The sequence below is a fragment of the Leucoraja erinacea genome, chromosome 5 (assembly GCF_028641065.1).
Source record: "Leucoraja erinacea ecotype New England chromosome 5, Leri_hhj_1, whole genome shotgun sequence".
NCBI lineage: Eukaryota > Metazoa > Chordata > Chondrichthyes > Rajiformes > Rajidae > Leucoraja > Leucoraja erinaceus.
In genome coordinates this window covers 57,246,093-57,272,371 of record NC_073381.1, presented here as the reverse complement: position 1 = coordinate 57,272,371, position 26,279 = coordinate 57,246,093, and the positions used below count along the sequence as shown (strand labels likewise).

At 38.6% G+C, this 26,279-nt stretch overlaps 1 protein-coding gene across 39 annotated transcripts in view; it reads right to left on the bottom strand.

Annotated features, from left to right (window-relative positions):
• Positions 1-26,279, bottom strand: part of trdn (triadin) — a 270,827-nt gene that overhangs the window by 133,976 nt on the left and 110,572 nt on the right. For all 39 annotated transcript variants that reach the window (XM_055635706.1, XM_055635681.1, XM_055635691.1 and 36 more), the window contains 2 exons: positions 21,126-21,224; positions 1,649-1,693 (listed from right to left, as the gene is read on the bottom strand). In XM_055635706.1, the coding sequence (XP_055491681.1) occupies positions 1,649-1,693; positions 21,126-21,224 (144 nt within the window). The remainder of the gene's footprint in view (positions 1-1,648; positions 1,694-21,125; positions 21,225-26,279) is intronic.

The window sequence follows — 26,279 nt, the reverse complement described above, 5'->3', positions numbered from 1 at the left end:
CCTGAACAACTGCAGTAGAACCTCCCTGCTCCTATACTCAAATCCTTTTGCTATGAATGCTAACATACCATTCGCTTTCTTCACTGCCTGCTGCACCTGCATGCCTACTTTCAATGACTGGTGTACCATGACACCCAGGTCTCGTTGCATCTCCCCTTTTCCTAATCGGCCATCACTCAGATAATAGCCTACTTTCCTGTTTTTGCCACCAAAGTGGACAACCATTTATCCATATTATACTGCATCTGCCATGCATTTTCCCACTCACCCAGCGTATCCAAGTCATCTTGCAGCCTCCTAGCATCCTCCTCACAACTAACACTGCCCCCCAGCTTCGTGTCATCCACAAACTTGGAGATGTTGCATTTAATTCCCTCGTCCAAATCATTAATACATATTGTAAATAGCTGGGGTCCCAGCACTGAACCTTGCGGTACCCCACTAGTCACTGCCTGCCATTCTGAAAAGGACCCGTTAACTCCTACACTTTGCTTCCTGTCTGCCAGCCAGTTCTCTATCCGCTTCAATACTGAACCCCCAATACCGTGTGCTTTAAATTTGTATACTAACCTCTTATGTGGGACCTTGTCGAAAGCCTTCTGAAAGTCCAGATATAACACATCCACTGGTTCTCCCTTATCCACTCTACTAGTTACATCCTCGAAAAATTCTATAAGATTCGTCAGACATGATTTACCTTTCATAAATCCATGCTGACTTTATCCAATGATTTCACCACTTTCCAAATGTGCTGCTATCCCATCTTTAATAACTGACTCTAGCAGTTTCCCCACTACCGATGTTAGACTAACTGGTCTGTAATTCCCCGTTTTCTCTCTCCCTCCTTTTTTTAAAAAGTGGGGTTACATTAGCTACCCTCCAATCCTCAGGAACTACTTCAGAAGACCAGAAGAAGTATGAGACCATCACTCCCTGATAGACAAGCTGGAGAAAATATCTTCTCTGCATGTCTTTAAGCCCTTTAAGAATACAGCTTTCAATACAGCATTTTCTTTCAGAGTATTATAAATAGATATGATATACTCCAGTCAGCTAATTCTATGCACCCCATAGGGAACTAATTGTAAAACTGTGTATTTATTTTCGCAGAAATTATATTCTCTGCATATCACTTCCCTGATTGATGGGGATCATTTTTACCTCATGTCAACATTTTGCTCGAAGTCATTTATAAATAGGAAAATAATTTCTGTGAAGAATTCAAATTATGTAAATTGCAAACGAAAATGAAGAAATATTAGAGATGAATACAAACATCATTTGATTTTGTTGCTAAGCATGATCGCTGATCATAAATCTTTGCAAGTCATGCTTTTTATGTCCATTTGACACATTACATTTAAAAGAGAGGTTAATTATCTCTTGTTTTGGTCCACTTAGTTCAAAATAAAAAAAATACATCTGAGTATCTAAACCTTAAGGCATTCATGACATCAGGATACAAGCATTAATCACTGTCAAAAAACCTTTTTAGATAGATAGATAGCCTTTTATTGTCATTCAGACCGAAGTCTGAACGAAATTTCAATTTTGAGTTTTTAAATTAAAATTCTATCAACATGGACTTCAGGTAAAGAAAATAATTTCAAATCAAAATTAATTTTAGTTATTGAAATGAACTACTTACTTTCAATCTCTTCATGCTTGATCACAGTAACAATGTCCTTCTCCTCTGTAAGAAGAAAGTGATAATATACCCATAAAGTAAATGCATTCAGCAATGATTAGAATATTAGGAAAAAAAACACAATTATTTGTGCTGTATCTTGAATGTGTGGCAATTCTGTGCATATTTATTTCAAAGGTTTCAAAGATTTCAAAGGTATTTTATTGTCACATATGTCAATTAAGGTCCAGTGATATGTGAATTGCCATACAGCCATACGCAAAGAAAAAACAACAAGACACACAAATACATAAAATTTAACATAAACATCCATCACAGCTGTTTCCCCACATTTCTCACTGTGATGGAAGGCAAAAAGTCAAAACTTCTTCCTCTTTATTTTTTGAAGCCCCGCTTTGGGGCGATCGAAACTCCTGCGTCGGAGTGGTCGAAACTCCCGCAGCTTGAAGTTCCCGATGTCGGTCCCTGACCAGAAATCATGGGCTCCGTGATGTTAAAGTCCGCTAGCACCCACGGTTAGAGCTCTCAAAAGTCGGTCTCCAGCAAAGACCGCCAATTCCTCGATGTTAGGCTGCAGTGCGGACAGAGATAAGATACGGGGAAAAAATTGCATCTCCATCGACGCTCAACACCCCCCCACATAAAATAAGACACTGAAAACATACATTTAACACATACTACTTAAACACAAAGAAGGAAAGGACAGACAGACTGTTGGCGAGGCAGCCATTGCTGGCTCCACCGGTTGGTTCTGCACCCTCTCCAGCATATGTATTTCCACATATCAATCTAGTCATATTGAGACAGTTATGTTCACCGTAGGGAAGTATGCAAAGGCCACGAGGTAGCTCAGGAAATTAGCAAAATCAACATACCAGGAAATGAACAAGAAAGCAATAATGGATGTTAATACATTTTAAATCCTAGCATTACGTGAAGAAAATAGATATAAATAACATTAACACTCAGAAAATCAGAGCAACCAACATTTTTAGAAACTATGGATAATAATTCTGAATATTTTGTGTGGTTATTGTAGCACAAAGAAGAAAATTGGCTCTTATTGCATTCCTCAGTTGAAATTATACAACATCATTTAATTCCATTAACCATCACCTTCATTATTGCAAATAAAATCATCCCTGAGTTGTTATGTCAACAGGTTGCAAACTCATAAAGGCTTTTAATACAATTTACAATTATAGTTACTTTCAAGAAGCTATTCAAATAGCATATAAAATTATCAAATTAAAATTAACATTCATATTACAAATTTAATTTTGAATGATATTATTATTTTAAATTTAGCTGTTCAGTTGGATGGGTTTCATCTGATTCAGATGTGTAGCACTCTCTGCATTGAAATTAAATAGGGATTTATTGAAAGGAAACAATCTCTTCCACTAAAGATAGACACAAAATGCTGGAGTAACTCAGCGGGACTGGCAGCATCTCTGGAGAGAAGGAATGGGTGAGGTTTCGGGGCGAGACCCTTCTTGAGACTCTCTTCTACTAGTTGTTCAGAGATTGTCTTGCCAATACCAATTTCCCCAAATCTCTCTTTGCAAACAAGCTAAATGATACGTGATATGTTTATTTAAATTGTGACACCCTGAGCTATCTAACAGGGTCAGTAGTGAAGTCACCCACAGTAGCCCTGCCTTACGTCTGTCAGAGGAAAACCACACTTCTCTACATTATAGCGTTCATCCAAAGGTTATAATTTACTAAGCCCTATTTGCATAGCTGATGGTGTTGATTTTACTATTTTGCACACAGAAGCATCATACGCTGGGCTTTCATTCCAATGGGCCACAGTACAAAACATAACTGCATAATGAAACCCAAACACTAGAAAGGCAATGGACCTGACATGGGCTTGGCTGAATTGAGAAAAAAATAGCTAAAAAATGTGACAAACAGTTCAAAAAGACTCTCAGTTACAACATCCCTTTGTTATGTCATGGATTAGGCTGACTTTCAAACATTGCACTTCAAAGCTTCATGCGGCAAGAAAGTCAGAACTATCACTTTGAGCCTGAGTGTGTGAATGCTTCATTGGTAACGTAAGATCTTCTGAGTTTTGTTTTCCATAACTTTGTACTTTCACTGACTGAATTAACAAAATAAAAGTTCTACATGCTGGAAGTCCTTCAATATCAGTGAAGAGGCAGACAAAATAAAGATTCAATGTATGTTCTTGGCATTTTCTCTTCTTGTTTCTAATATGCAGTGTTCTCAGTTTTGTTCCTCTCTTTTACCCCCTCCGAAGACTTGAAAGCATGGCCTACCAGCTCTACGGACTTTTTACAAACTGTCGAGAGCAAACATACGGCATGCTTCCTGGTTCGGGAGCTGCAAGGCGTGGTACCCTGGACAGGATAGTGAGGATTTTGCTGATTATGGTGCTACTACCCTTCCTGCTGGACATTACTGATGCATCAACAAGCCATCTCCATCATTTACCACCTATCACATGACTTTTTCACCATCCTCCCATCTGGGAAGAGGTACAGAGCATCAGCTGCAAAACCAGCAGGATGCTCCTCAGCTTCTTCCCACAGGCTATAAGACTGTTAAATGAACTTTCCCCCCTGCCAAATCGCGCGCACAAACCCCACATATACACACAGCCACATGCCGCTACACACACTGTTGAATGTTATATGATTAGGGTTAAATTGTTCACACACATATATATAACTGAACGGACATGAGAAATAGTATGCGAATACTCAGGAAATGACATAAGATTTACAATTACAATGTTCTTGGCATTTTCTCTTCTTGTTTCTAATATGCATTGTTCTCAGTTTTGTTCCTCTCTTTTATCTTTGCTTGAATGTCTATAGCTATTTCAAAACTGTTAAAAAACATTGCTAGTTGCTTGGTACCCTGATTATTTATTTTGCTGAATTGTATTCCCTGCAAGTGTTTACTGTAAAACAATGCATTTCCATTATTTCTACAGACTTACAATAAGAAATAAGCATATATATATATATATATATACACACATATATATACAATATTTAGTAATGTATGATTCCTCACAATCCCCACCAAGATGAATGAAATATCTGCTTCTCTCACTCACCCTTACTGTAAATGTATAACTGTAAAGTTCCACATTAGCATTGATAGTAATAGCACTCATCAACAAACAATTTAAAATCTCAAAACAGCTTTCATCATCTAGTAGATAAATGTTCAAGTCTCAGTAGCATGTTCCATTAGTGATGGAGTCAGTGAAAAATGACACACACTACACTTATGTGAATTCCTAACATTTTGCTGATAAATTAACAACAAATGGACCTTGCAGATCCTACACTGGTAAGTTTGTGTGCAGTAAAATTCAATTATTTCATAGTTTGAAAGTTAGTTAGCTAGAATGAAAAACTTTCATTTTCAAAAAGCACTTTTCATGCACCAATGCACCAATGCAGTTTGGAGCCAATTAAATATTTTTTAAATGCTGGAATTTAGGACATTTGGGCATAGCAAAAATGTTACAAAGTTTTAAAGCAACATCAGCCAGATGATCCAGCATTAGTCATGTTGATTGAGGGATAAATATAAGGAAAATGCATTAATTGTTTTTATTTTCATATGTTTTGCTGAATATTTAGTACCTGTATTTATCCATGGTATCTATGAACTTTTATATTTTCTTAAAATATTGGTGAATCACTTATTTTCACATTAAGCTTGATATCAAAAATGAAAAATATGTCAATGCAGTCAAAGACAACGATTGCAGAATTCATAGAAGAATAGAAGTGTTACAGGTAAATAGCCACTGTAAATTCTGCAAAAGATCGATGATATAAGTCCCATGTCGAGTAACAAGCACAACATATTTAATCGATACCATTGTTAAATGTAAATGTTGATAAAATAGCGTAGAATGTCAATAATAAGCTAGAATACAATAATTTCCAAAGAATCTCTGCCGGTCAAAGTCGATGTAAAATTAACATCATTCAAAGATCGATCATTGTTTCATCATACATGAGGACTGGCTCAATATTTTCAACTTGCCCTCATTGCAATAAAGAAAAATGAAAGGATTATCAATTAAATGCTTAAAATTACACAGAGAATTGACATTATGGGATTCAAGAAGTTATTTGTGTGAAACTAGAGATTTACAGTAGGAACTCACTGCTCTAATCTTACGAAAACACAAGCTCGAGCTTACTTAAAATTTGATCTCCTAGCGGAGCAGTAAACTTGCAGAGCTCAATACAAAAAAAATTGCAGTTTAATGCATTCTTCACATGGATTCAGGACGAAAAACTCTCAAAGGTCTCATCAGAGTAAATTGAACAATATCATTTATTTTTACCTTTTATTTTTGGGGGAATTTGATTCTAATATTACTTCTATTATTCTCCATTCCACAGCACACTGCCAAAGAAAGGTGCCACACAGTTATTGTGATTGAGGTTGCTAACTATACCATACAGAATTAATCTTGCTCACTGTGCTCAGCAGATGTTTTCAGCCATTGAAAGTCTATTATCGAATAGTGAAAGGCCTGGATAGAGTGAATGTGGAGAAGATGTTTCCACTAGTGGAAGAGTCGAGGACCAGAGGCCATAGCCTCAGAATAAATTGATGTACCTTTAGAAAGAAGATGAGGAGGAATTTATTTAGTCAGAGGGTGGTGAATCTGTGAAATTCTTCCACTGAAATCTAGGCTTATGGATTAAGAGGTAAATATGGTTGAATATTTGGTTTTTAACTAATTACCTTTGTTTAAGGATTTAAATTATTTCTGTTTCAATAAGCTTTTCTATTTATTTAATTTTTTTAAGTAAATTCTGAATGACAGCGTCATTTAAACGTAACTAAAATTAAAATAATTCATTAAAAAAATAAAATTAAATGACTGAATGTCAGTGTCATTTAAAAATTATTAAAGATATTGAAAGCCTTGATATCTTGATATCAGACGAAGTCCACTGCCAACTCTCTAGAAAGGGGGGGGGAGGGGGGGGGGGTCTCTGCTAAAGGGTTGGAAGGTGGTTGCATGGGATCCAAGGAGAGATAGCTGAATGGATAGCAAATTGGCTCCATGGAAAGAAGCAGAGGGTGATGGTGGAAGGTTACTTCTCGGACTGGTGTTCCTAAAGGTTCCATGCTGGGCCCGTTACCGTTTGTCATCTACTTCAATGATTTGGATGAGAACATACAGGGCATGATTAGCAAGTTTGCTGATGATACAAAAGTTAGTGGTTTTGCAGATAGTGAAGTTGGTTGTGAACGATTGAAGCAGGATCTGGATCGATTGGGCAGATGGACTGCGGAATGGTTGATGGAATTTAATACAGAATAGTGTGAGGTGTTGCATTTTGGGACGTCTAACAAGGGTAGGACCTTCACAGAATGGTAGGCTTCTGGTCAAGTCGCAGGTGGTCAAAAGGCTTTTGGCACATTGGCCTTCACCAGTCAGAGTATCGATATTGGGGTCATGTTGCAGTTGTATAAGACATTGGTGAGTGCATTTAGACTATTGTGTTCAGTTCTGGGCTCCATGTTATAGGAAAGATATTGTCAAGCTTGAAAGGGTGCAGAGAAGATTAACGAGGATGTTGCCAGGACTAGAAGGTGTGCGCTATAGGGAGAGGTTGCGTATGTTGGGTCTCTATTACTTGGAGCGCAGGAGGATGATGGGTGATCTTATAGAGGTGTACAAAATCATGAGAGGAATAGATCAGGTAGATGCACAGTCTCATGCCCACAGTAGGGGAATTGAGGACCAGAGGACATAATTTCAAGGTGAAGGGGAAATGATTTAATAGGAATCCGAGGGGTAACTTTTTCACACAAAGGGTGGTGGGTGTATGAACAAGCTGCCAGATGAGGTAGTTGAGACTGGGACTATCCCAACATTTAAGAAATAGTTAGACAGATACATGGATAGGAAAGATTTGGTGGTATATGGACCAAACGCAGGTAGATGGGACTAGTGTAGCTGGGACATGTTGGCCGGTGTAGGCAAGTTGGGCCGAATGGCCTGTTTCCACAGTATCACTCTATGACTATGACTCCAGGGGCATGGATAGAGTGGATAGGGATAGGATGTTTCCAGTTGTGGAAGAGTCTAGGACCAGAGGCCACAGCATCAGAATAAAAGGCCATACTAGAAAGGAGATGAGGAGGAATGAGGAAGATCGCAAACTTGTGGAATTCATTGCAACAGAAGGCTGTGGCGGCCAAGTCAATGGATATTTTTAAGGCGGGGATTGACAGATTCTTGATTAATAAAGGTGTCAGGGGTTACTAAACCTAATTCTGCTTCTCTAACTTATGAACTGATATATTGGCTGGTGTCTAGAAACCTGACTTGGATCTGGAAGCCTGATCCTATTGCACCTGAGTGTAGGCATGTGGGTTGACACAGCCCAATGATTTCAAGTTTGCAAAGGTCTCCGGATGGTATGGTGTTGTATCGCCCATACTTTTTTCTTCTTATCACGGCGTATAAAATGTGGGGTAATTTGATTTGGTTTGAATAGTTCAGTAAGCTCATGACCTTACTGTCCACCATTCCGCTTTAAAAAGAGTAATTGATTAAATAATTAACAGGCATGCCAGTTGCTGTCATTTCCAAAGAATTGTCATTCAAAGCAAAATAAATATTCAACAACTCATGGTAAGCACCCTTTCAAAATATTGATTACATTTTTTGTCAAACTAAACAGGCAATGCACAGTGATGCTTACGTTAACGTTTGCATCAGATATGATGACAAATCCTCAAATTACAAAATTAGTCCACACAGTTTAGAATCCAGGCTATATATCTCCCCGATTTTCTCATTACATGACCTAGTCACTTTAAAGCAATTTAGCTTATGTTACCACATTAAAGATGCAACATAGATCCATGTTTATTTCAGGCATGGGGTTTACTCTCTCAATTTCTTAGGAGTGGAGCAGGTGATAAGTTAAAATGGAGTATCTTTAATTCCATGGATTATTGACTTCTACAGTATGCCATTGATTTTGACAGTAGTTGATATATCAACTGAATTAAAAATGTAGCCTCAATGTCAATAAAATCCTGACTGTATTTTAATCCTGATGTGAGTGGAGAACTTGCTAGGGCCCTCTCCTCAGCATCACTGAATAGTAGCAGAGGTGTTCCTAGGTAAATAAAACCTTTCTTGAGAAGGGCATTGAGCAGAACGGTGGCACAGTAGTAGAGTTGCTGCCTGACAGTGCTTACAGCACTAGAGACCTGGGCCGGTTTCCACATTGTATCTGTAAACTAAACAAAAATTGAATCACCAGGCCCCACAAGGATCTGGACTATATTTTTCCTTCTGCCATTCCCTGTATGCTGCTGCTGGAATTTAGTTTTTGACCTCCCAGATGATATCTACACTCACTGTCCAAAATCTCTGTTCTCTGAATCATATAGCATGGGGAATCAAATACTAATACTCCAAACAGCAACAGAGCTATGAAAAATGCAATGTGGTGATGCAAGTTAGCCAGAACATTTCCACACCTTGAAAGTCTTCTGAAACCTTTTGACTATTGGTCATGACATGCCTCCAGGATCACTATATGTTACATCAGTCACAACTTTTCAATCTATATTACTAAAACTTCCTGGTGTTCTATATATTGATTTTAGAAAAAACGCTGCCACTTACGGCTGTGATTTTTAGCCATCTTACTCAGAGTCCCCCTCCGCTGCGCAGGACAAGATAATTTTTCCCATAGGTGAAAAATAAAAAAGTTATTAGTGTTTAAAAAATGTTGAGATTCTCTCTCCTGAAGGCCACAACCCTTCCGGAGGGACTATAAAACCCGGAAGTCACTCTGCAAGATGGGGGAGCGAGAGGGTCACATCTCTCAGTCTGAGCAGTGAATAACACTGAACACATGTCTACTAAACTGTGAGTGGTTTTACTGACCTGTCAGTGCCCTTAATGTGGTTTGAAAATATAGTTGTGTTGCCTTTGGTTTGGAAATGCTAAAGCTGTGTTGCCTTTGGTTTGAAAATGCTAAAGCTGTGTTGCCTAATTAAAGTTATCCCCCCCCCCCACCCCACTGGCCACCAATATTGGAATTGGTGGAGAGGTGGAATATTGCGTTGGGGGACCAGCCCCCCCGTGTGATGCTGGGGCCCAACTCTTCCCACAGTCTCGTACTTCTTATTCCCTTTGACATTCATCAGAATATTCAGAAAAAGTATTAAAAAAAAGACATGAAAAGCATTTAGGCATTGAGTCATTCAAATGTGGGAATGGTTGTTTCTGAAGACTTGAGGGACACAGCCTCCCACACCTCTTCTCCCTTTCAATGAAGTTTAAAAGGCCTGTCCCACTTGAGATGCATGGGTAGCGTGTGGGCGGCGCGGGACGGTCGCATGGAAAAGGCGTATGGAGGGGTATGGAGTTGCGCGCGGATCTCCAGGATTTTGTGGTGCACAAAATCTTTGCGAGCCTCCGGCGTGACGTGTCGCGTAAGCACGCGGATGTATTGTGGTCGTACGCTGACGTCCTGACCTCGTACGTGCAGTACTGTAGTATACGAATCAACTATCACGAATATCTTGATTGTACACGCTATTGATTGTGGAATGTAGGTGCATTTTGCTGTGGAGTTTGATTATTGCGTTGATCAGAAAGACCCCAGAGAATAAGTCATCTCTATTGTGTCCTTTGCCTGTATACATGTAGGTGACATATTGCAGTAGGCAGATCTGCGACGTTTGATGCTGATGATGATTCATTAAAAATTGCAAATATTCAGACACTTGACACTCTTTTATAGAGTTTAAAACATTTTGTTCAAAGGGCAGCTGCACCGATAATTGAGTTCGCAGCGCAAGGTTCAATGTTAATGCTAGGTCAGGGAGTCAAAGAACAATATTCGGTATTTTGCTTTTACGCTGAGTCGGCTCTGATTATTTTACTCGTTTATTTTTTTTTTGTTCCAGCTTCACTCACAACGTGTCAAGTTCTCATCATTTTGAACCCCTATCTCACACCCCCAAAAAAACGCGCAAAAGTCACAATTAATAGGTGCTTAGCCATTTCCTCAGTGCGGGGTACCATCCGCAATACAGCGATTGGAACCAATACCATTTGTACTGAGCACAGAGCAAACATGTATATTCCGTGGGGGAGGAGGGGGTGGGATGAAAACATAACCCAAAACGACCAATTTTCTGAATTAATCCATAATTCGAAAGAAAATACAGTATTATGCACTAAACAACTTTCCACTGGGTATTCAAATGACGTCACGCGCTCCAGACGGCTGTGCTGACGCACGAAGACACGCGCGACAGTCACTAACAGCGTGTCGCATAAGTGACACCCAAGTGCGACAGGCCCTTAATAAAGCATTCTAGATCTCTAGTGTGTATCAAATTTGCAAATGCGATACAGTCAGTCCACTATTTTTACAAGATAAAATATTACCAGAAAAAGCTGTCAAATGAGATCTACGGCTTTGTGTACGGGAGTTGTAAGATGTTATAATGTAGCTGTGACTCTGTTGTCTGATAAAATATAAAACCAACAAAAATAAATAATTAACAATACTTTTAAATAATTGGAAAAATTAAACCAAACAGAATTGAGAATCATAAGCAAAAGACAGTAGAGACACTGAGACTTTCCTAGAGCACAAGAGTTGGGAGTTGTTATTTATTTCTTTAATGCAAGCCTGAAAGGTGCTACCATGACCTCAACTTCCACAGTCAACAGAGTCACAGCTGCATTATAACATCTTACCACTCCCATATGCAAAGCTATAGATCTCATTTGACAGCCTTCCTGGTAATACATACTTGTGCATTGGATTTGGGTCATTCAAATGTGGGAATTGTTCTTTCTAAAGACTTAAAGGACACAGGCTCCCATGCTTCTTCTCCCGCTTAATGAAGTTTAACAAGACATTCTAGATGTCTTCTAATGGGTATCAAAATTGTAAATGTGTTACAGTCAGTCCACCTTCAGCAGGAAATGAGCAGTGAAAGCCGTATATGGTTCATAGCAGCATATACAATCTGCAACAGCTTATTTTCTCTTGTTTAGTTGGCCACTACTCATCTCTCCGCTGCCATCAGGTAGAAGGTACAGGGGCCTGAAATCTGCAACATCCAGGTACAGGAACAGCTCTTCCTCACAGCCATCAGACTATTAAACACAGCTTCAAACAAACTATGAACTATAACAGCCTATTGCACTTTAGAATAGAATAGAATAGAATAATAGAATAGAATAGAATAGAATGCATTTTATTGTCATTAAAACAGCTTGGTTTGAATGAAATTGCATCTTTTACAGTCTTACATTACAAAAAAACCAAAGACCCAAACTTAACACAGAAACATCCATCACAATGAATCTCCAACATCTCCTCACAGTGATGGAAGACAAAGTCTTATCTCTTCCCTTTGTTCTTCTCCCGCGGTCCAGCAGTCCAACTGCAGCGTCGAGGCGAACTGGGGCTCCCGATGTTAAAGCCGCCGGTGGGCGATGGTAAGTCCTGTGGCGATGTTATGCCCCGCTCCGATTCCTTTAAACCCCGCGATTCCAGCGGGGGAAGTTGCCGTTGCGGGAGCTCCGAATAACAGTGGCCCGCGAGCTCCCGATGTTCCTGTCCATCGGGCCTGCAGCCGGAGCCTCCGAAGCTCCAAAGTCGCGCCACCACAGCTCTCCCCGTTCCAAAGTTGGCCAGCTCCGCGATGTCAGGTCCGCAGGCTCCGCGACTGGAGTCTTCAGATTGGTCCCGGCCAGAGGCCGCCGCTGGCTCCACGATGTTAGGCCCAAAGACAGCGGAGACCCGACAGGGGAAAAGGTCCAGTCCCTGTACAGGAAAGAGACTAACGGTTTCCCGAACCCCCCACCCCCCACGAATACACAGCTAAAGAAAAATAATAAAAACTGGAGTCAAGACATACATTTAATGAAACAAAAATTTAAAAAAAGACAGACGGACTGTAGTCAAGCCGCTGCCGATAGATGAGCCGCAGCCACACTACCACTTTATCTGTGTAATTATGTGTGTGTATATATATATATTCTATGGTATATGGACACACTGATCTGATCTGATCTGTATTTATGCCTAAAATATTCTGTCGTGCTGCAGCAAGCAAGAATTTCATTGTCCTATCTGGGACACATGACAATAAATTCTCTTGACTTGACAACCAAAGTCAACCTATGGCCACCTGCGACAAGCTGCGATAAGTTACAACCCTGTCGGCAACAACTGAAGACAATTCAGTGGCCGGTACCTGTCGCCGGTTGACGTAGGTAGTCGCCAATGGAATTCACCGAAGTCAGCACCGGCGACAACCTATGTCTTCTGGTGACAACCTATGACAACACCTATATCAGGAGAAGTCAACCCACTGTCGCTGACTGTCGGCAACATTTTTTGAACATGTTGAAAATCCAGTGGTGACCAGAAAGACGCTACGACTCTTTGGGCGACTGAGGAGACTACTCACGACCATATAGGCAACACCCCGGCGACCATGTGCCAACAGCTTAGTCACCTAAAAAATATCCTAAGTGGGACAAACCCTTGAGACTATGATAGCCTTCCTAAAGTAAGGTACTCAGAAGTTGACCTAGGCCTGAATCAATTATTTATAACTTTGAGATAATTTAGCTGTTTTTAGACTCTATATCAATGTTTATAACGTAGATCCCATGTGCTTTATCTTTAATATATTATGCCACATTCAAATATTTGTGCATTCCATACCTATATATCTTGTCGTATCATCACCTTCTTAAAATTGAACTGGTTAGTTCATGCATCCTCTCCTTGTTCCTCCTGCCAAAATAAATCTCTTCAGACTTTCCTGTTTATAATTTTATTTGACACGTGCAGGTTTTTTTTTAAACCAGTGTTTCATTATTTTGTTTTTTACTATTCTGCTCATTTTGAAGTGTTCTGATCAAAATTGCTCAGATTAATTCCAAAAAAATAGACTAATTGAACCACTCAGATCATTGCTCGTTTGTATTGTCCATGCATTTCAACTAAATTACCATTACATTTAATGGTACAAAATACTTTATTTTAACAATGCTGTATATATATGTTATAGAGTCATAGAGTCATACAATAAAGAAAAAGGCCCTTTGACACACTGTGCTGACCATCAAATACCTATCTATTCTTACCCTATCTTATAGCCTTCAATGCCATGGTGTATCAAGTGCTATATAAATGCTGTCTAAATGTTGTGAGTGTACCTGTCTCCACTACCCGTTTAGTCAGTTCTTACCAGATTTCAAGAATACTCTGGATGAATATAATTCTTCCTCAGGCACCTACAAAGAACCTACCTCTTACTTTTTAACTATGCTTTTTTGTGGTAAGTGTTGTGTGTAGTTTTTTTTTCTGTGCTTCCAGAAAAGAAAGTGAATGTGACAGTGTTACTTATTATATATTAAAACAAAAATGCACAAATCTAATAAATCTGTAGAGAGCTACCAATGGCATAGAACTTTTCCACAGTTTCCAAGGGAAAAATGTCCACATTTTCTGATTATTTATTTTATATACTCATCAGTTTATCTCATCTCGGTGTCATAAACCAGAGGCAATGATGAAAAATTGTGTTTTCCCAGAACCAGGAGGACAACAATTGATTTTCAAAACTACCATATATATGTCTGAGCACCATCTGTCACTTTCAAGAACCGAAACAGGAGCTGGCACAGCTGCACACACTCCAGGACAAATATGCAACCGCGAAGATGAGAAAACATGTGTGAAGACAATGTTGAACAAGGGGTCATGGTGATAGTGATTGATGAGTGGCTCGCCAGTACAATACAACCGCCCAAAAAACTGCATTCTATAAACACGTCGCCAAGAATCCTGGCCGCTACAGTGTGAGGCCACTTGCTTCCAATTATACCAAGCTGTCTAGATAACCAAGGCGAGTATGATCTTTCCCACAATTAAGTGTAGAGGGACTGATGTGCTAATTTTACACTGCCAACCAACCCATAACATTTTTGTTACATCTACAAAAGAGTTTTTAGTCATAAAAAAAACAAGAGCATTCCTGTTTTCTTTACTTCAAAAGGAAATTTTAAAGTAGAAATTCCCGAAATGTAGAAATGCAAGGTGGCTTTAAGTTGATCAGAGAATTATCAGATGGAACGAATAAGGCTCCATTGCAGTGGGACCTATAGGACAAAGGACATGTTGAACGATATTCTCACTAATGCAACTGTGGCAAGAGCAACTCTACCATGGCACATTCTTTGACATAAATGGCAGTAAATATTGCTCTGTGAAAATAATAAACTAGAGTAAATGACATTCCTAGACTAAATCAATGTCTTTGCAGTTAGCTAAAGAGAGTGAGGTAAAAGGTTAGATTATATTCTGAAGCACAATATTTGAGTATTTCACCAGTGAAACACCTCCGGGTAAGGGAATTTGTTGCAACTGAGGACACAAGCACACATTAACATTCATGATGCACCACAGGTGCACATTGGTTTCAGTACTTTGTATCAATGTCTTTCTGTTTTAGTTTCATTGAAGGCAAACCCATCGTGGCTCAGTTGTCAAGTTTGAATATTCCATATACAATGTTATCCTTATTTTAGAGTCATCAGCATAGAGATATACCCTTTGGCTCAGCTTGACAATACTGACCAAGATGCCCTATCTACACTAATCCCACCAGCTCGCGTTTAGCCCATGCCCTATCCATGTACCTGTTGAAATATTTTAAACATTGTACCTGCCTCATTTACCTACTCTAGTAGATCATTCCATATATTCTCATCAATCTCTGTGAAAAAGTTGTTCCTCAGCTTTATGTAAAATCTTTCCCTTTTCACTTTAAACCTCTGTCCTCTGGTTCTCGATTCTCCTACTCTGTGCATTCACTGCTCGTGATTTTATACTCCACTATAACATTATCCTTCAGCCTCTTGTGTTACAAGGAATAAAGTCCTATCCTGCCCAGGCTCTCCCAATAGCTCAGCCTCACCAAACCTTGCAACATGCTTGTAAATTTTCTGTGAGTTCTCTACAGTTTAACAACATACAGGGTGATCAAAACTTGACACAATTCTCCAAATGCGGCCTTGTCAATGTCGTGTACAACTGTAACATAACATCCCAACTTCTATAATCAATGTGCTGACTGAAGGTCAATATAGCAAAAGATTTCTTAATCACCCTATCTGCGTGTGATGCCACTTTCAAGGAACTGTGTACCTGCACACTTAGATCCCTCTGCTCTGCAACACTCCCCAGAGCCCTTCCATTTACTGTGATGGTCCGGCTCTGTTTTGACTTCCCAAAATACACCACCTTGCACTCATTTGCATTCAACTCCATTAACCAGTCCTCATCCCCATGTGGGCATGGTGCTTGGTGTTTGTTTCCACATTGTATGACTCTATAACTGTCAGGCATCCTGGTTGAGATATATGAATCATCACAAGGGAAGTGAAACCAGGGCAGGATCTTCACAGTGAATGGCAGGGCTCTGGGAGTGTTGTAGCAGAAGGATCTCGGAGATGCAATTACATAGTTCCTTGAAAGTGGCATCACAATTCATAGGGAGGTCAAGAAGGCCTTTGGCGCATTGGCCATCATCAGTCAGAGTACTGAATATTGAGATTGGAATGTCATGTTGTACAATACATTGGTAAGGCCACATTTGGAGTATCGTGTTTAATTTTGATCACCCTGTTATAGGAAAGATATTATGAAGCTGGAAAGGCAGCAGAGAAGATTTACGAGGATGTTGCCAGGACTCGAGGACCTGAGATTTTGGGAGAGGTTGGGCAGGCTAGGGCTTTATTCTTCAGCGGGCAAGATGGTGATCTCATAGAGGTGTATAGGATCATGAGGGGAATAGAAAGGGTAAATGCACAGAGCCTTTTACCCAAAGTAGAGGAATCAAGAACCAAAGGATATAGGTTTAAGGGAAAGGTTTAATAAGAATCCAATGGGCAACTTTTTCAAGCAAAGGTGGGCATATGGAATGAGCTGCCAGAAGAGTCGATTTTGGCAGGTACCATCACAACACTTAAAAGTCATTTGAACAGGTACATGGATAGGAAAGGTTTAGAAGGATATGAGCCAAATGCAGGTGGGTGGTAAAGGTGTAGATGGGGCATCTTGGTCAACAAGGGGAAATTGGGCTGAAGTATCTGATTCCATGCTGTACCACTCTATAACAACAAATAATAAAACAGAACATTGCAGGGCAAGATTCTGTTTTGCTAATTCTGATTTGCTAATTCATCTTTGCAATGGGTAATCTGAAAGGAAAACTCAACTAATTATCAGTTTAGTTTAGTGTAGTTTATTATTGTCACATCTACTGAGGTACTGTCAAAAGCTTTTGCTTGCATGCTGAACGTCAGTTGTTGAAAGCCTGACAATGGTCAGCAGTGCAGCTTCCCATTGTACTCCTTATAGAAGTGATGGACTGATGGGATATAGTCCTCATAAACCCAATGGTTTCATGTTTGTACTTAAAATCTATAACCTCCAATACAAATTCCAATGCTCACCTCAAATAAATCTACAACATTGAGTGAAAGTAGAAATATCTGAAGAATTATGAAACTTGAAGGTATCCCATGAAAGAGCAATGAATTGTATGCTGTTATTCTAGAGTCAGCTCGAGAGTTAATGAGTGCACTGTGTATCTATTTTTGCTGTATCACCCATTTAGTTTAACTCAATTAATTACTAAGATAATTAAAACAAATAGACCATTCTCATATGGATAATAAATGTCAGGATTGACAGTGATGTCTAGATCCCATCAATTAAATAATTGTAAAAGAACATTCTTATTTAAGATCAAGATTGGATCAACCATGATCTTACTGACTGGAAGAGAAAGCTTCTGAGGCCACCTGATCTACTATGTGGCACTCAAATGCTCCAGGCATCTGGATGCTCAATAAATAACAATGCCATAGAGTCATACAGCATGGAAACAGGCCCTTTGGCCCATCTTGCCCATGTCGACCAACATGTCCCATCTATACTAGTTCCACCTGCTTGCATTTGGTCCTAAACCTATCCTATTCAATCACCCCATATCCATCATAGTCCATCCTTAATTGTAGATAAAATAAATATCAACAGTACAAATTGGAAACAGCATACATGACTGATTAACAGTGGATCAATCAATGGGTCAGAACTACCAAGAACTGGTGTAATAACTTCAACCAAAAAGAAATATACAAAATTAAGGACTATATATCAATGAAAATACGAAAAAAAGGTAAAAAAGAAGGTTCTGAATGTCAAACTGCGCCATACCACCTACACCATTATTGGTGAGGTAATTTGAATTGATACTTTTTTTTCCCCAACTTGAGGATTTATTAAATTGGATATGTTGGGTGGCACAGCGGGAGAGTTGCTGCCATACATCGCTTGCAACGCCGGAGACCCGGATTCGATCCCGACTACGGGTACTGTCTGTACGGAGTTTGTACATTCTTCCTGTGACCCTTCTCCAAGATCTTTGGTTTCCTCCCACACGCTGAAGACGTACAGGTTTGTAGGTTAATTGGCTTGGTAAATGTAAAAATTGGCCCTAATGTGTGTGTAGTGTTTATATGCAGGGATCGATGGTTGGTGCAGACGCGGAGGGCAAAAGGGCCTATTTCCATGCTGTATCTCTAAAACTAAAAAAACGAGTGAAAATTTCCTTGGCAATCGTATGATTTCAGGTTACAGAAGCAATGAAAAACAGCCTCCAGTTAAAAAGAATAGGAGTCATCTGTTTTATATGGATTTAAAAGAACCATCTTAAATGTTTTCAGAGTCCATGCTATTTCCTCAGACAAATAGCACTACGGCAACATAACAGTTGACAAAATAACATACCTCAATATCAGAGTTAGAGAACATCAGCAAAAACAGAAATCTGAGACTCTAAAAGCATACAATTGCAATAATTCTAAAAAAGATATTCCCACCATTACCATACAAATAAAAGAAACAGCAATGTCAAAAAGCTAAAATGATCCAGAGAACATATGAAACTCTGGCAATTAAACAAGGTAAAGTGCTCTTACTAAAACAATTAAAATAATTAATCCAAAATAGTGGCAGAGATCTCCAGTCCATTGCAAAACTACAATGGGCTGGATGATGCCTACTGGTTCTGCAGAGAACCAGCAATAAGCTGCAGATGCAGGTCAGTCCAATCCTTCTTCATTCAGCAATGAGCTCAAAACCATATGACCTCGCATGATACTGCTTGACTAAACTGTGAGCTGAGGGTCAAAGGGCAAACGTTCCAGAGTAAGATGACAGATACATTTCTCATCTGCCTTTTGGCTTTAAAAAAAGAGATGGTTAGCATACGCCATGGAAAACCCCATTCATGTGATTGAGGATGTCTATCTTGATGGAAAAGATATGCATAGAAAAGTTTTTTTTTTTTAAATATATGTACCTTTTTTTTTAAATATATGTACCTTTTCCTACTAAAATTGTAAATGTGTTTTAGGTAAATTTATTTGTATTTTAAATAGTTGAGTTTAGTTTATTGTCATTATATTGTCAAACTATAGAACAATTCTCTGACCATCTAAAAACATTATACATTGAAACATTTGTGAGAAGATTTAACTGTACATAGCCAGATAGTCTACACAGCAGTAATTATATTCACAATGCCATAAAAAAGTATTTTGATCTCCTGCCACAAACATAACATCTCACAGTATTTTTACAGTGGCTCTATTTTGTGAATATCTTTAATATCATTTCTGGTATTCTCCAGTGACTGCTATGCAGGAAGCTGAATTACTGAGAGCAATCTGGATTTTTCATCTTAAATTGATGGTATTCTCAGTTGTTGTTGTTGGTAATAAAAGTATCAATTCAAATCATAACAACAGCAAATGCAAATAGTTCCCCCATGTATCACCTATATCACCAAATCTTGCCATTACTTTCCCATTCCTCTTTACAGATTTCTCGGCACCTAGTGGTTAAACTCTGTGTGCAGAACCCTCGTCATTGGTTGGGACTGTCATGTAACAGGGTTCGTTCGCGGGCCTTTCAGCGTGTTCAGTAGCTAGAGCTCTTCACGACGCCAAGAATCTAAAACGTAAACTCCTGACTAAGTGCACGCATAGTTCAAGTGTTGTTTTCGATAATAAAGGACGTTTTGCTCTACACATTTGGTCTCGCTATAATTGGTGACCCTGTCGATCCAAACGTTTTTCGGATCTGCTATTATGAATGCAGCCGAGAACCTCAACGCTAACCCAGCCCAGAAAAACGCAGTTTCTCTAAAGCTGCTTGTTTTCTGGACGTCTCAACCTCAGAAATGGTTTCAGCACATTGAGGCCCAATTCCAGGTTCGACACATTGTCGCCGATTCAACTAAATATTTCTACGTGTTCAGCGTGTTGGACCAAGAGACCACCGGTCATTTAATTCCTTACCTTCGATAACCGCCTGCCGACGGCAAATAAGAGGGCCTCAAGGCACTGCTACTGCATACTTTTGGGCTCAGCTGCCGTGATCGAGTCTCCAGGTTCGTGCATGTGGATGGCCTCGTTGACACACAAAGAATATTTTGCTCTACCCATTTGGTCTCGCTACAGGTTCCACATTTTCAGTTTCTAATCTCTGATGATCTTTCAATCAATTTGTATTTCCTTTCTCAAATTGAAGTGTGAGCTATACCAAACGATAATCCGGGTTTAGGTGTAGAAGCTTAATGGGAACATCAAATATGTATGTGCACTGACCCCCCTAAAGGGACACAAACTACAGAATGGTCTGAAAATATCAGCATGCCATTCATGCAAAGTAACAAAGTTATTGCCTGAGCAGCTTGTATTAATGTATGGTAACAGTATGGGCTTCTTTGCTGGGCTTTCCCAGCATGTCTTCAAAGGAACAGCCTGGTCATAGATTGTAGGAAAAACCTACTGAATGACCATCGCTGGGAATGTGAGCATGATTCATTTTCTGTGGTTTAATTTGTCACAATATGGTGACAGTCAGTGGTTGCAGGAAACAGACACAAATGTAAAGAATATATGAAATTAACTAATTCGTCTGTAAATGGAATGTTTAAACCTATCAATGAACCAATTAAGTATTTTCTGCGATTCCACATTCATTTCAACATTTTCATGAATAAACAACCCTGCATCCTGATTGATCCTCTTAATCTTAAAACTCTCTTGTTTATATATGTGTATTTTCTTTACTCTATTAGTAGAAATCCTCCTCAATATGTATCATCCCACCATATTACCAATGTAGGATTTTGAACTGATAACTAATACCTGAAATTTGTTTCAAAGAGGCGCAAAGACCTCCACCAGTAAAATGGATACAACATTAGATTTTGAGCTGCCAAAAGCCATGGTCAGTTATATTTACTATATGACATCTAAGTGCATAACCTGCATAAGTGTTTTTGAATGTTCTGCTTGACTTGCCTTTAACAGAAGATCCAGAAGGTTTCTTAGTGGCAGATTTCTTTGCAGGAGGTTTTACAAGTTCTGGAGCTGGAGTGACTGCAGGAGCTGCTGGATGGCCTGTGGTGAAAAGATTTGTTCCATTAATCATGAATGAAGGAACTGATCTAATTATGTTTACAACTTTTAAATATGCATTGGAAGGCTGTTTACATTATGGCATAAAGATTAATCTAGATCTAATACAGGACAAATGTAATGACCATCCCTGCATCGACTTATTGTACTTTGCTTCACTCTATCTGATTATCATCATTTCAAAAGTGGACAAGTGGAACAAATAACACAGATCAAAGAACATACAACATAAGAAACAAGAAATTATCTGATTACTGAGTTAGGTGGTAAGTCAAGTAAATGGCAGCTCCACAGCTATGAAAGTGGTCAGGCAAGGAAGGTTTGCCAAATAGTTTTTACGACAAAGAAAGAAACAAAATGCTAGAGTAACAGTGGGTCAGACAGCATCTCTGGAGAGAAGGACTCGGTGACATTTCGGGTCGAGGCCTTCCTTCTCTCCAGAGATGCTGCCTGTCCCATTGAGTAATGCCAGCATTTTGTGTCTTTTTTGGTATAAACCGCATCTACAGTTCCTTCCTACACATATAGTTTCTATAATAACTGTTTTTAATTAATTGGAATAGATGTGATCTATATAATCATTTCACAGTAACACAAGCTCCTCTTGATGACAGGTGGCCATGGCAGCGAGGGCTGAGAGGGTGTTTCAACAATGATGCGTTGACAAAGGTATGCTGATCCCTCTCCATGTATGTAATGATCATGTAATCAAATGAAAAAAAAAGTTTTAAAATGTAACTGCTGGATTTGGTTGAATTTTAAATGAAAACACCAAATACATTATTGAACTGCAGTGCGTCAACACAAAAAAAATAAGACGGCATGGGTGCGAGATAATTCCCCTTCAAATTGCTGATTTAGTCAAGTCTAGATCCAATGGTAAACCTAACTTAAACAAGAATGAAACAGAGTAAAACTCACACCAATGGTCATTCTCAACTTTACTTTGAACATTAAAAATCAGTTTACACTCCAGAGGGAATGTGCGCAATGCATTTGTTAGCCCCGTAAAAGAGCATAGATCAACATGTAAATTCACCCATTAAGTTTAGCAATCCATTGGTGAACTCTTAATTCAGGGCCAATAAAAAACTCAGTTAAAATGAAAAGAAGGGAAGAACTTGCCTTTACATTGTTCCTTCCATAACCTCAGGTATCACCATGTATTTTACAATCTGTTCCAAACTTACTGAAATTCAGTCATGGTGTGATGCAGGAAACACAGCAGCCAATTTACGCACAGCAAGCTTCCATTTTTAGAAATGTGTTAACTAATTGTTAATATAAAGTTTTACTAGGCAGTACAATGGCCAAAAAAAGACAGATCACTATTTTTAGTATTAAAAAATAATTATGTGATAAAATAAGAAATAAGAGGGCTTGTATTCATAATTCTATCGCTTTAATGGGAATGGAGGAGACAAACTAATTCATCTCCAGGCAGAATTTTTAATTGATTTTTTAAAATCAATGTTCATTAAAGAAATATGTAATATGTTACTTCAAGTATAGGAAGCAAGTTACCAAAAAAACGGTCACAAGCGAATATACCATTGTCAAAAAATTACAGATTAAAATAGACAAAGCATATTCTTCACAAACAAATGCACACAAGAATAGTCAAAGGAGCAAAAAGAAAATAGAACAATACTTTTCAAAACTTTTGAATAATTAATTAGTGAATACGAACTGCACTGAATTATAAATTAAGAAATGCCACATTCAATTTTGAATTACAAAATGAGTAAAAAATTGAATCATGATAAATAAAATCATTATTAATTATCAGATTAATTTCAAAAACCATTAAGCTGGTGGAATTTTAAAGTGCTTCTTTTAATAGAAATCTGTGTCCTGAAAATGATTTATTTTTGATGTTACAGAGGAGATGCATAACAGCATTCTGGTACGTGTAATTATTTTTACCTTGGTTTCTTTCAGAAAATATAATATAAACAGCTTGATAGAAAAACAGATCATGAAATTTCAGGAGAGATCTTAAGTTTTAAGAAGTATTTGGTCAGTGGTAAATGACTGTTCATGTTATTTCTCTCAAGAGATCCACAGTGAGTAATGGAACTGCTCGGGACTAAGCAGTTGTGCCTATACATTTTTGATCTTATCACCAACCAAAATTAAAAATGGATCAGCAACATTTCCAAGTTAATCTTTGGCAATATATTTGCACATCCACTCAATTTTGATTAGCGTCACAATCCAAATATTAAATAATGACCAGCATTTAACTAGCAATTTATCACATGCCAAAAACCACCCAAAGCAATTTATTGACAATTAGTTACTTTGGAGCATTTACTGCTGTTTTGATGCAAATACAATAATCATTTTGAACACTCCAGAAACAAGTTAATCCATGTTGAAGTACGGTGGAGAGTAATGGAGAAATATTCTGCGACCTTTTTGAACAATTCAAAATTTCAGCCTCCACCTAAAGTAGATCACATGCCTTCAGATTAGTGCCCCATCAAATGGGTTCAAATGGATTCAAATATAAAAAATGGGTTCAAGTTTCAAATTAATTATTCCGTTTAGGGTCAGAATCACCAACCACTCCTTTGCAAAAATATTGTGTCATCAAAAAATGGACTGAACTGAAGGTTAAATTCCCAACCATCATTGACATTAATTGAATCAATGTGCAAAATAAAAGTCCTCTACTGACTCCCCCCCCCCCCCCCCCCCCTCCCCCACTCCATGTACAACTCCTCCATCTAACTTTTAAAGTTCATGGCAAGGTCGTGATGAACACAGATATCTCATTTGTTTTTAAACATCACTCTACCAAGGCAGATAGCAATGATGAAATTCATCCTCAATGCACCAGTAGAGCCTTTGGTTGATTGAAGAAAATGATGCGACACCTTAGGCATGGCACAAAACTAGTGAAGGTGTGATATTGGCTTTTGTGAGTCCATGCATAATGAACACACAGAATGTGCCCTCTGGTCATCCTGTCAGGCATCATCTGTGGAAGGATTTTAGATTCCAATTATGTTCCATAAGTACAATAAGTTTCCCTTCAAAACCCATGGAACTGGAATAGAAGCAAACAATGCTTGATCTCAAATGAAGCGAGGAGAACTCACAAAAGCAATATGAATAAATGACCCACTTGCATGATCCATTTAGTATACTGGAAGATACTATGTGTTATCATGTGAATTTCCATAAGTTCATGAAGTAAATTGAATATATCTGCACTCACCTCAATTAGATGAAAAGGTGTAACCACTGTGATTGCACTATCCCAATTCCTGATCTCTACCCGTATGACCTGGTTCGATGAGCCCTCCAAGGTATTTTCTCTGTGAAGCTGTGGCATTCTCTCTCATCGGTAATGCAGCTTCCCCCACTTGTTTTATATCCATCTCTGTCACATCTGAAAGATGTAAACCCAGAAAAGTTGTGGGAACTTTGACTCCCACCTGCTTGTGCAGAGCACCAGCACTTAGAGAGGGTGCAATCTAGTCAGCAACTTGCTTCTGGACATCCATTCAGTTAGATCGTGAACCCATGTCTCAACCATTATCCCCACAGACCTATCTTTCATCCCTTGATATTCTTGCCCAAAACATTATCAATTGACCCCAGTTTGAAAGTTTTAATCTATTTTAAGCTTTATAAAATTCTGACAATTTTATTTCCTGGTTTGCCTCCTGGGAATATGCATCAGTGTGATTGGTCACTTGATCACATCACTGTCCACTGCACCCATAACATGGTGCAATACAGCAAAAGATTGCTAGATCTTTTGGGGCAGATTTCTTCAAACTAACAAATATTAATTGCATAGTTAAGTAGTGTTATTACAGGTAATTATTTGAGTTTATTATGCCACTACATGATTTCTTTGCATTTCAACCCACACACATAGAGTACTAGATTTTTTTTAATTGCTCAGGAAACAATTGACACATTAAGGATGCAATTGAAATCACAGTTATTGTCCTGTGGATGTTTCAGAGTTCAACTTTCCTCTGTCAACCAAAGCACTTTTAGACAGTTTTAGAACCAGATGTCATTACTGTCTACAAATCTCCTCAGGGAATAGATATCTCTATGGGAAAACCAAACAATTTACAATGTTGGTGGAAGATGAAACAAACAAGAAGAAATGCATAATTTGAAGGAAAGTCGGGCTATATTACAATAAGAAGCTTCTTTCTGGTGTTACTCTTCCAAATATATCAACCCACAATGAATGTATTTGGATTTCTCAGCAAAATAATGTATTCAGCTGCTTAGATTTTCTGGGGAGCATTGACACTATTGTGACAGTGGTATGCTTGAAGCTTAATAAATTACACTCATCACTGTCTTGGCTTTCAATGAAACACAGACACAGAAATAGATCACACTCCAAGGGACTGATTGGTTGTAGGCGAGTTTCCTTTTAAAGATTACATCTAATTGCAGTTTAAGCTAATATCTTCTATTTTGTGAATCGATCACAATGCAGAGTTTACATGTTTCCATTCCAGAACAGGATTGGACAACTCAGAATATTCTTGGTGGAACTATTGCAATGAACCATCCACCTGCCTGAATCTTGGGTTACGGATGTGATTATAAACATAGGGTAGTAAACAAGAATGATAAATAATGCATTTTTAACCTTGTTATAGTCTCTTTTCAGCTGAGTGGAGGGATCTCTCACTTTGTAACATATTTTCCCGAGTCGTATAAAATAAAATTCTGCAGTATTTTAAGCTGCACCTTATTTTACTAACCATTGTGGTGTGTTTATGGCTCTAGTTGTTGAGATTAAATCTTCTTAACATTGTTTCTTGTTTAGTGCCATATAATCTTGCACTTTTCATTCTGGATTGACCAAGGGAGCTGGAAGCATTGGAGCAGGATAGAAACTCATTAACAACCAACCTCTGAGAAGACTGGCCTGAGATGGTTCAGATGGTTCTTTGGTCTTTGGTTAAATTTGGTACCACCCACCAACTACATATGTAGTTGTTTGTTGTAGATGTATTGTTATTAGTAGGCACAAAACATCATCCAGTG